The 12,129-nt window shown below is 42.0% G+C and overlaps 1 protein-coding gene across 2 annotated transcripts; it reads left to right on the forward strand.

Moving 5' to 3' along the window:
• Positions 1-3,078: 3,078 nt before the first annotated feature.
• Positions 3,079-10,567, forward strand: krt1-c5 (keratin, type 1, gene c5). 2 transcript variants are annotated; one of them, XR_013772021.1, is made up of 10 exons: positions 3,079-3,127; positions 3,793-4,187; positions 4,510-4,592; positions 5,634-5,790; positions 6,859-7,023; positions 7,113-7,238; positions 8,762-8,979; positions 9,430-9,458; positions 9,827-9,997; positions 10,276-10,567. XR_013772021.1 is itself a non-coding variant. In XM_079269506.1 (9 exons), exons 2-9 carry the CDS (start codon positions 3,801-3,803, stop codon positions 9,940-9,942), a joined length of 1,281 nt encoding a protein of 426 aa, XP_079125632.1. In that variant the 5' UTR covers positions 3,079-3,127; positions 3,793-3,800; the 3' UTR covers positions 9,943-10,567. The 2 variants fall into 2 exon arrangements, 1 of the variants encoding a protein (XP_079125632.1); XM_079269506.1 differs by having other exon boundaries at positions 9,827-10,567.
• The last annotated feature ends 1,562 nt before the right edge of the window (positions 10,568-12,129 follow it).

A 12,129-nucleotide genomic window follows, 5' to 3' on the forward strand; every position in this document is an offset into this window, starting at 1 on the left:
TGGCATGCAATGTAGCTGATGAATGGCTGATGAGCATGATGAAGTCTCAGTTTCAACTCTTAAATAAAAGAATATGGAGAATACATTTTCAGAATTACTCATGAGATTCATAAAGATATATAACTGTACCAACAAACTGACAATGCCGGGGTGAATCTAAGCACAAAAAGGCTTTCTTTGTGTATGTATGACTGTCAGGAGTAAAATAATCAACAGGAAACAAGTTATCAGATATATCAATGCAGGCTATACACAACTTTGCATTTCATTGTCTCCTGATGAAGTAACTACTTTAGGAAATGTACAAAAATATTGGAGCTTTGTTGAAAACCAAGGCCCTTCCATAGGCGTGTACTTATTGTATTTAAACTCTGGCCATTTGACATCGTCGTCACAACATGAAAGCTACAGCTGATAGAATCTACCAGCAATATGCAGCCAACAAATCAATGGTTACAGGCTAGAAATGAGAGTACTGTGTATGTCCACCTCTGGCTGAATCAAGGACCCATTGTTTCAAATATTACAATAAATCTTGAAGAATAAACTCAATGTTTAGTGTTTTAATTCTAGTTTGTTCTCAACAAAATGAATGTGGCATTCACCCTTGAAACGCATAGTTTTGTTGTTTTCCTCCAATAGAAACTGCTTATTTCTGGAGGCACTTAAAGCATCATATCACATCTACATGTCATTTCGTCCATCGGCTGTTTCGTGAGCAAACCAGCAGCTTGAGCTCCTTTCCCACTAAAAGGTGACTCAATTTGTTATTCAGAACTCGACTATCCGAGGCTTCAGAACAGGGCCACGTCAACAAACAACAATGAGAGGGTTAACACTATGAGTGAACAATTTTCTGTGAAACTTTCTTTCTTTAGGCAAACTGGACCACAATGAATTTACTTTGTGGCTCAGGGTGTTATGTTTAAATGTGGATGTTGCACAGGCCTACCATTTAACCCTGGCTATAAAAGCTCCTCACAACTGGATCCAGGATCAAGTTTCCAAACAAAGCTAAATGAATTCATTTGACTCCGGGTCGGTACATAGTACACTGGAGAAATTCTGAGAAATAAACAAAGAAACTTTCTTTCATGTGTAAACTATGACTCTTACAGTAGCACACGAGAGCAAGGAAATAGCTGAAACATATGATTCACTCCAACCAGGCTGACGGCCAGCCGTGCACCATGCAAAAATAAACACAGGACTCCACGGCAGGTTCCCAGAATGTGTTTATATTGGGGGAGACGACAACGGCTTTTGAAATATCACAGCACTTCGGTTGATTTGTAAGAAGCTGGAGCAGGATCTAAATCACTCTCCTGAGGCATGTCGGAGGTAGAAATGCCTACTTGCTGTATATTAGGAGCTTAAGGTGACGCTACTGTACAACACACTGTAAATCTGGGTATTCTGGTGAAAATATATGCTTTTCATTACTATTTAGCTGCAAGGCAAAGCTCACGATTTCCCAGTCCATCTATGTTTGCACCCTCACCTATCGTCATGAACTTTGGGTAGCGATGGAAAAACTGAGATCTTAAATACAAGTGGCCGAAATGAGCTTTCTTCATAGAGTGGCTGGGCTTCTTGAAGATAGGGTGAGGAGCTCGGACTAGAACCGCTGCTCCCTCGCGTCATAAGGGGAAATCTGAGGTGGTTCTGCACATGCGTCGTCTATGATACAGTAAATAGCATATATGTTGTTATAGCAGCAGCAACTGATCTGTACATATTGTGCAGTATGTCTTTGTACCACTAGGCGGTGGTACATCCACGCTGCATCCTAGTAGGGCGATTAGTTGAAGATACAGGCAACATGTGGTAATAAGCTGACAGAAACACACTTGAGAGGCATAACATTCATGTAATCACAATAGTTATTTAAAAAACGATATGGCATTAATATGTAATGATATATTCTGCAGTATGTATTTGATATTAATATTGCAAGAGCTGTTTACATTGTCACAAACACCTGTACAACGTTATGCAATTCAGCCCAATAGCCCAGCAATCTACAGGACAAAGACAGGACATGGTACTTTTCTTTTGTTGAGAGCATGTGAGGCACTAAACCAGGTCAGTGTCACTGTGTGATCTGATCCTCGAGAGAATAATGCTCACCAGAGGAATGTTATAATACAGTAACAGGGGACAGCATACTGTACAGCAGGAGAGGGCTGAGAGATAGTTTTTCAAATGTACAAAAAGGTGTGTTTCTGTCTGTGTGCGTGTGCGTGTGCGACTACAATCCAGGTTTAGTTCAGCCACAGCTACGCCCAGCATTTCTCAGGGGTCTTCGCTTTCTTTTCATTCAGTCCCTCCATTGTTCCTGCTTCCTCCCACCGGGCTGTCCTCCGGTGAAGCCGGTGTCTCACCTCGCTGTGTGCATTGTGTCCACACTAAATGGGATCACTGTGGAGACAGCAGGGTGCCTGTTTCCAGTCCTGCTAGCCCACACCAGTCTGTCCTCCCAGTTTCACCATACAGGTCAGATAAACGCCTGAGGAGGTGGATGCCACTGTATGATGGCAAATATAGCTCAGTCAGTTTGTGTGCTAACTAGTCGTGCAGATAATAGGCTACACCAATGTTTTACAGCACTATAGTGACGACTCAAGGTCTAACCACTTATTTTCTAGCTAGTCATCCATTCTTTCATGATTATTTCTAATTTTATTATATTATTAGCTCTAATATTCAGTAGTTTATTTGTCATTTCGTACATTTGGTCAAACAGAAAATGAACACGGTTTAAATGCCCTGAAGAAAACCTCAGTACACCGATAACAATTCGTTGTTATACGACCCCCCACAGAAAACGGTCTAAACGTACAGCACGAAATTAACTGCATTTAAAATTTTGACACCGACTTGTTAAGTTCATGGGGACAAGTTATTTTTTTTTCATTCCTCTACAAGGTGTCAAGTTGCATCCTCCTCCTCGTTGCTGTGTGATTGGACACACCAACAGCAACTCCGCCCCGACAAAGAGACTTCTGCCTCCGCAGACAAACTCACCTGTGAAATCTGGTCCAGTAACAAACAGTCACTCGCACCATCCGGGTCGAAACCTGACCTCGCAGCGCAACAGAAGACCCACTGAAGAACTGAGAGCGATGTAAGTCCTATGTTATCTTTCTCCTCCGATTTTACTCATCAAATAACAACTTCATGTCACTGAGTTTTCAATTTCACACAGGAAGAAGCAGATACAGTTCACAGTGTTAAGACACCGATAGCTGGAGGCCTTGAAATCAAATCGATCCTCTATATTGTTGTGTACTTTTTAGATAACCTTCTGACAAAAACCAAAATATTGTGTTTTATATTTAGCACTTGTAGTTTGACCATCACCAGTCACGTTGATAGTAGTTGTCCTGAGAGAAGTATAGATTACTTAACGAGCACGGAGCCTGTTTGACATAACTGTTAATCAAGCGCCCACAAAGACGCAAAACAACAACAAAGAGATGCAAAACCACTACAGTGAGATGCAAAACCACTACGGTGAGATGCAAAACCACTACGGTGAGATGCAAAACCACGACAGTGAGATGCAAAACCACTACGGTGAGATGCAAAGCGACTAAAGGCAGATGCAAAAATGCCTACAGAGAGAAACAAAAGAACGCAGCGTTTCGTCCCTTTTCTGAGCACTTTCTGTCCATGTTGGTTCGAAGGATTATGCCGTTTCCAAAGTCAAGAACCCACTTTCAATTTTACCAATCAATCAAATGCATGAACGAAGGTCTGTGATTAAACGTTCATCTTAATCTTCTGCAGTGGACACCATGGCCTCCACCCTCTCTGTGCGCAGCTACTCGGTGCGTCAGCCCTCCTACTCCAGCATGTCTGTCAGGGACAGCGGACGCAACATCCGCTCCAAGCCCCCCGTCTCCGTCGGCATGCTGTCTCTGTCCCGCTCCGTCTCAATGGGCAACGGTCTCAACATGCTGGGCACCAGCCTCTCCTTCAACGGCCTCGGTGGCGCCGCCAGCGACAAGGAGACTATGCAGGGCCTGAACGACCGGCTGTCCAACTACCTGGATACGGTGCGCTCGCTGGAGCGGTCCAACGCTGAACTGGAGGTGAAGATCAAGCAGCTCATGCTCGAGAAGGTTCCAAGGGGGCACGACATCGAGGGGATGATGTCCCAGGCACATGCCATCGGGGAGGAGGTCAGTGTTTGTCGATCAAATTCAAGAGCTCACTTAACAGAGGACGTTCTTCAGGGAGCAACTGACTGCACCCCAGTGAGCTTGATGTTTACTTGTTGATCGTTGATGGGCTTGATTGTATTTGCCTTTTTACCTGCACACCTGAAATCATATTGGAATACTCATACACTACTTTCCAGCACGATGAAGAAGTCAAATGCAGGATATATGTTTCGGGTTGTTTGATTAAGCAGAAATGTTTACGCTGACATTATGAAAAGCACATATCTCCAGTCCTTGACGCCGGATCTTCATTAACTTCCCACCATGTATCCCCGCTCAGGTGAGAAAGAGGACGCTGGAGAACGCCCGCATCATGCTGGAGATTGATAATGCCAAGCTGGCGGCCGACGACTTCAGGCTCAAGTGAGTGTCACACAGTGGGTCCTTTCTTTTACTTGCCTGCGAGTGTTCACACGCGAGCGCCAAGACTGCAAAGCAATGTGAATAAATGACCTTTATGTCAGGCTGTGAAATAAGAGCGCCATTCCCACGGTGCCCAGGCAGCCGCAGGAGATGAAGATGGCCATCGGCGAGCGCAGGATGTGATAGATTGTGCGGGTCAGAGAGACATCTTCAGTTACAGAAGTCCAGAGTTGGCAAAGTGAAGCTGAATGAAAGCCGGTGGAGTCACCCACCCACTGCTGGTGTTTTTCACATTGTGTTGATGGTATGTTCTGTGGCCTGGTGTGAAGGGGCGATACATCAAGCTGCAGTTATTTATGGTGTTGGCAGCAAAGTGCACCTCACATGCAGCTCTTTGCATGGGTTTGGATGGTACTTTTCACACGTGTGCATCCACTCTGGAAAAATTCAGGAGTGGTTTCATGTGTCTGCTGTTTGCACAACCTGTTGCATTATCCCCAGATTGTGCCTCTCATTCTTATGCCTTATCAACGGTAGAGAGTTATGAAGGACAATTTCAAGGTACTTGTACTTTCCTCGAGTATTTCCATTGTATGCTACCTTCTACATCTATCCCACTCCATTACAGGGACAATATAGCAGTTTTACCCCACGATATTAATACGCAGCTGTTACATTGCAGATTAACATTTTACAAACAAACAGAAGCTAAATTAAAGATTATACATGCAGCATGTATGGAAGTTGTGTAAAGTAGCTGATAATACTTCACACTATTACTTCTAATTAAGTATTTTTACAGTGCGGTAATAATAGTTAAGTAAACAAAAGGAGAACTTTAAGCGATCTGATTAAATGATGATGATTCACAACTTTGAAAAAGGGTTAAAAATCGTATAAATGTTACGTAGATAAAGGGATTTATTTATACTGTAACCAAAATGTAATAAAAGCACATTAGCGGCACAAACTGTGACGAGTGTTGCTAGTTACTGAATGTCTGCTGATGACCTGCTTTCCTCCGCTGTGTTTTTCCTGCAGATGGGAAGCAGAGGCCACCTTGGGCCAGTCGGTGGAGAGGGACTGTCAAGCTCTGAAGAGAGCAAAGTCTGACCACGACCAACTCATCACCACTCTGCGAGGAGACCTGGACAGCCTGAAGGAGGAGCTCTACTTCCTGAAGAAGAATCACGACGAGGTGAGATCCTCGCCGAGCTGAAGGCCACGTCAAGACATGACCAATGAGTTTTTCTCCTCAAGATAATCACTTTACACGTTGTCAAGTGCAGTCTTGCTTCCATGTAGGATGTCTTTGAAGCACGGCAGGTTTACTGAGCAGCATGAAAACCAGTTTCCTGCATCTCGATAGGACGAATATCATCCAAAGAAGTTGTAATACGTTCTGTCAGCGACACAATAGCAGAAGATTTCACAGTATTCAGAAGCTGAAAGGTGATCATTTTAAGTCTGCGGACACACCTCTTTTCTTTGTAGCCATGGTGCTACAAGATAGCAAGACAACACCTGTGTAAACAACAGACAGGAGCATTTGAGCCCATCCAGCCATGGGGATTATGTGTGTTTAGACTCTAAGGCGTGGTATCCGGGATGTGGACTGTAAACCTGACCAGACAATATTTATCTTGCACATGCAGAGGTCATAAAAAAAAAAATGTAAGAAACAAAGGAGTTCAAATTGACTGCAGCACAGCTCAAACTGGTTGTAAATAAATAATTGCTATAAAAAAGAAACAGCAATACTGTCCAATATACTTATTACTTTCACTACTTTGCTTCAACCCCTCAAGTTACGAGTTATTTTGCATACTTTCACTGTTAAAAGTTTGTAAAACATGACGCAATATTTTCTTATATTGTAATTTTCATAATTTTAGTGGAGCAAACTCCTATTCCTTCAAGTTACGGAAATTACATTCCAGACTTTTTTTTTTTAAACAACTTAAATTAAATGAAGTAGAAAAAATATCCTAACCATCTTTTCAGTGTGCAGGATGATACTTTCAGTACATTTTGCTGATAGTACTTCAGTACTGCATTCAAAATCCTACATAAGTACTTTTAGTGCTAGTGTGGTAATACTACCGCTTCAACTAAAAGTAAAGGTTCTGAATAGTTCTTCTGCCACTGGATAGATAAGACGGCGCCAAAATCAGATGGGTCGCTTCAGGGTTGCCCGGAGAGTGGAAACGTAGACGTTGCAGCATTAAACACCGCTTTTACCTTTTCCCTCTTTAAATGATCAAAGGAGACGAGTCTAATGAAGTCTCGTCTGGCTACCGAGCAAGTGACCGTCGAGGTGGATGCGGCTCAAGGTCCGGATCTGGGAGCCATCATGGCTGAGCTCAGGGTCCAGTATGAGGGCATCGCTCGCAAGAACAAGGAGGACGCCGAGACCTGGTACCTCAAGAAGGTCCGTCACTGCACTAATCGATTATTACTTGCCTTTTCTTCGTGGATTTATAGACTACATGCTCAACATTATTACGTTGATGTCTCCAGTTGGAAGCAGTGCAGTCGGAGGTCAAAGAAAACAACGAGGCCTTGCGTTGCAGCCAAGGCGAGCTCAGTGAGAGACGACGTTTCCTGCAGGCTCTGGAGGTCGAACTCGACAGTCTTTGGAAGCAGGTACAGCACTTCATTCAAAGACAGCAACAGAACTCCGTACGTTATCACACATTTCTCCAGGAATAACACTTTAACTTCTCAGTAAATAGTCTTTTTCTTGCAGAAATGAATCTAGAGTCATAGTAACTACCATTCCTCTACTTCTTTGGAGCTCAGCCCCGTCCTGACCCCTTCTCTTCTGAACACGTTATCTGTAGACAACAGCTGCTTTCTTCTCGTCAACAAAGAGCCTTTAGCGGCACAATGCACACAGCAATTTCATTGTGCTCCAATAATCAATCAGCGTGACAAGACGAAGAGCCAAACAAGCCAATGCTTTGTCCGTGTCTCCGCTTCATGTAAGCACAGGTTAAGCGAGCATATAGAGCTGTGCAGCGGAGGTAAATATAGCTCGTGGATGTTTGCCTAACAGATAGCACGCAGTATTGAATGCAGAGATATTACGGCGCTGACAGTCTCAAGTATCTCTGGTTGAGTGGTGGTGGGGGGGGGGGGCGCGCGAGTGGATGAGCTCAACAGGTAAACATACATAGAAATAATGGATGGTAAGAATGTACACTGTCTGACAGCGGTGACACATCTATCAACCTAATAGAGGAATATTATGTATAATACATCATGCTTTGTGTGAGCCGTCTGAGTTTAAAAAGGTGCCCTGTGGAGTTTTCTCATAAATGTATTTATTCAGTGTTGGCCACCAAATCGCATCTGTGTGTATCCGTGGATTTCTTCCACATAAAACATTTGCAATGCCAATTTCTTTCTGTTTACATGTTTATTAGTGTGAAGTCGTCCTAATCACGGCCTTTGTTGGGGCATTGCAGCATATCTTGGCGTGTTACAAGACAAACAAAACAGGAGAAAAACATCTCCATAGGCCTCCTATTACCCGTGGGGGCTAAAACTCCACAAGGAACCTTTAACCGTTTATCAGTGTTTACCTTTTATTGTCACATCTTGACTACACTACCAGTTAAAGCCGCACTTTAAAATACGTTTATAATAATGCATCAGTTCCCCTCAGCTCTTTGGAGTGCTTTAGCAACCTTACCGTTTTGGTGCCGCGCTGTCATCTGCGTCAATTCCAGCTGCAGCAGATTTCAGGAAAAATGACCCGATAAACCCGCTGAATGCTTCCTGTAAAACAGCAGCAGACAGTGAGCGACAATGTGGCGAACTTTAAAAACATTAAATAAGTATTTTTCTCAGGAGTTGGTGCAGACCAAAACAGAGCTTAAAGAGAGTGCAGGTAAATTAATTTGGTTTCAAAATGTATTTTCCAGCAAAAGAAAAACCAGCAGATTTAACATTTAATGCTTTTGGTGAAAATTGTTTTTGCATAAATGTTGTGGATGTGAAACTGCTCCAGGTTGCACCTTTTAATACATATGAGGGGCTGACGGGTGACATTTCAGAACAAACGAAATGTCTTCTTCACGTCACATTGTTCTGTAATGTACGAGACTGTACAGTACGTATGTTATTAACGGCCACTGATCATTACCCGTTGGCTCCGCTGACAGGTCGGTGTGTTGGAGGGAAACCTGGGAGAAACGGGGCACAAGTACTCTGTGGAGATGGACCGTCTTCAGGCCACACTGACCCATCTGGAGGACGAGCTGTCTCAGCTACGTTTGGACATGCAACGCAACAAGACCGAGTACGAGCAGCTGCTGCGCATCAAACAGAACCTGGAGATGGAGATCGCCACCTACAGGAGGCTGCTGGAGGGAGAGGAAACGTAAGTGAGGGCCGACATTCCACCATCAACACTCAAAGCTACATCGTTTTATAACAACATATTTTTAAGCAAGAGCATTTGTACATTTTTTTCTTTGAGTAGTGCCAATATCACAATAAAGAAAATGGCTTTACGTATTCACGAATATTGCTTTCACACAGGAGCACATGTAGTTATCCTGAATATGAACGTATTGTACACACCAAATGAAATAGTTTGACATTTTGGGATTTACAGTACACTTTCTTGGAGAGTTGGATTAGAAAATCTATACCACCGACCACATCGAGGGTGGTATCCATCTTCTCTTCACACTCAACAAGAGGAGTAAACATAAGTCCCATAACAAGGAACTATTTCTTTAAAGTGTCCTACTTGCATCGGATGTTGAGTGAGCATGGTGTCAGCCTGCTCTCTTGGATGACATTGTCATATTATTTTATCCCACAGGGTAAAAGAAACACCTCCACCTCCTAAAAGTAAGTTCAGACTATCTTTATCTTTCCTATGTATTTCAGACTCTCCCTTTAGCCATTTAGACAGTCGATCTCTTTCCTTTTTCATCCCCTTTGTATATTTCTGGCATAAAGTTGGTACACACCAGCATGCAGGTTGCCGACATTAGTTACATTTGAAGGTTACCAATTTCACCCCCTCCCCTCCGGGAAAAAAATGAAGTATTTCTGATACTGAAGTTTCGGTTCAGCCTCATAACCTCAGTATGGATAACTAATACTTTGCTAGTAAGAGGTTTTATTGTTGTTAGAGGACTGTGAATGTTATTTTTCAGTGCTGTTCCAGCAGACAAGAAAGATTAAGTTGTTTTGTTTGATATTCTGTGTCACAGAAGAACCCGATATAAGGACAAGGAAGATAGTAAAAGTCGTCACCCAGACCATGATCAACGGCAAGGTGGTGGATGAGTCCAGTGAGGTGGAGCAGATCGAGGAGCGCAGGAAATGAGCCAAAGTGTGCGAAGAGAAGGAGATTCTCTTAAACCCAAAGCCTGCTGACTGAGGTTCAACATCAACCTTATTTGATCCAAAAATAAATAAATTAAAAAAAACAACTTACTACTTGGGGAGGTTTTTTCCAGAGCTTTTGACCACATGCTATGGTCTTCCCCAGCAGATTGATTGCTCAGTTATCGGCAAAATCTGAAACGTCCACTAAAAACTGCCTATTTTTTGCTCAAACTGCTGTTTTCAAATTTAAGAATGTACTTTCACACTCATTTGAATTTAAAGAAATCGTTCACCTTTTTTGGGGGAAATGGGCTCATTTTCTTTCTTGCAGGGAGGACGACGAGGAGACCAATTCCACGTGTCTGTATGTTGGATATGAAGAGCTTGTAGTCGAGGACTAGGACACAGGCAGCGTGGCTCTGTTCAACACAACCAGCATCTCTAAAAATGTCACAAAATAACATGTTATATCTGCTTTGTTTAATTCATACAAAAAGAGTGTAAAAAAAGTATTTATGCTAAGCTAACCAGCTGTAGCTTCATATTTAATGCACAGACATGAATCTTTTCATCAAGCTCTTGTCCTTTAATACTGACTGAAGCTTCTAGAAAATGTACTGATCCTGCGACAGTATATCTACTACATGTGCATGATAGTTTCACTGTGAAATAGTAATGGCCGTCTTGTGCTGTAGTTTTATTCTAGAAATTAACAAATCAACCAAAGCAGCTGTACAGTGTCAATAAAACAGTGTTTCAAAATAAGAGTCTCTGTTGATTTTTAAGAGAGTTTCGCACAAACAGAAACTTTGACTGATACTCGAGGAGCATAATAGGACTTAGCAACAAAGACACACATGATTCTCCACCAAGAGGGCAGAAAGTACAAAAACCTTCACACAACAGTTTCAGGTTACAGGCTTTTGTGTATTCAAGTGTTGTGTTTCAGTGAGTTTCTAACACACATATACAAACAGCATAAAGTCACCAAAAGATGACAAAGTGAAATATGACGACCACAAAAAGGGACATAAAGTCTTACAGTACTGTGATTAAAGACCATTGTGTCATCTTTCTGGGTCGCTGTGATAAAAAGATCACAGACAATAAACCCACAGTTCAACAACAAAAGTTAAAAATGGGAAGAAAAAAGATGTTTCGGAAAACCAACTTTAAGGATTCTGGTGATTTTTGAGGTGAAACTTTTGAAACCAAGTTGTATTTCATAAAATTTGATCGTGACAAAACACTGAATTGCTGTCATTTGGGGATTTCAACTATTTTGAGTTTTAAAAGCAGATAATCGCTGAAGTGTTTTGAAGAACAGATGTTTGTGTGGTAAACAGCATGTGCATGTGTTTATTATGTGTGAGCGTTTCTATACGTTTGGATATCAACGTTGTTGTAATTGGAGTCCCTGCACTGCTGCCATCAAAGACTGAATGGACTAATTATGAAGTGAATAAAGATAGAACTGAAGTTCTGCTTATTGGTCTTAACTTTTAAATCTCATCATCCCCATCTTGGACCACTAACAGCTAACTTAATAAAGGATACACAATTTTGAAACACGAATAAATATGGAAGTTTGCTGCACTACAATTATGAAAAATAAAAAAATACTTTTAAAAACAAAACAAAAAAGGTTGGAACTTGCCTTTAAAAAAACTAAAATAAAAACGCACATTTGACAGATCGTTCATGTTTTGAATGTAAAATCTTAGCATGCAAAATAACTTCATGAGTCAAAAACACGCAGTAAAGTATAAAGTAAAAATATGTCCCTCTGAAATGTAGTGGAGCAGACGGATAAAGGAGCAGATAGATTTAATACTCAAGTAAAGTACCTCAATATTATACTTAGATATAGTACTTGAGTACTCAGTTACTTTCCACCAGTTCACTGACACAGCTACAGGGATTTTAAGTGGACTATTGTCCGCGTTGTCTTTTGGTCGGGCAGAAAGAAAAGTGAGAGACATGATTTCTGTTAAACTGACCCTTCACTAAGCTACGCTGACCAACGGTCGCTATATACACATGAACAACAGTGGCAGCTTTAACAGTCCCAATGGGGGGTCATTTTATATACAATGGGTCCATCATTTCACACAGAGGTCGACAGCAACAGCAGTAAACGGACATCGTCTGAGGTTTAACAGTTGCAGATTTTTTTCCCCCCTCA

Source organism: Melanostigma gelatinosum, assembly GCF_949748355.1.
Source record: "Melanostigma gelatinosum genome assembly, chromosome: 6".
In the NCBI taxonomy this organism is placed as follows: Eukaryota; Metazoa; Chordata; class Actinopteri; order Perciformes; family Zoarcidae; genus Melanostigma; species Melanostigma gelatinosum.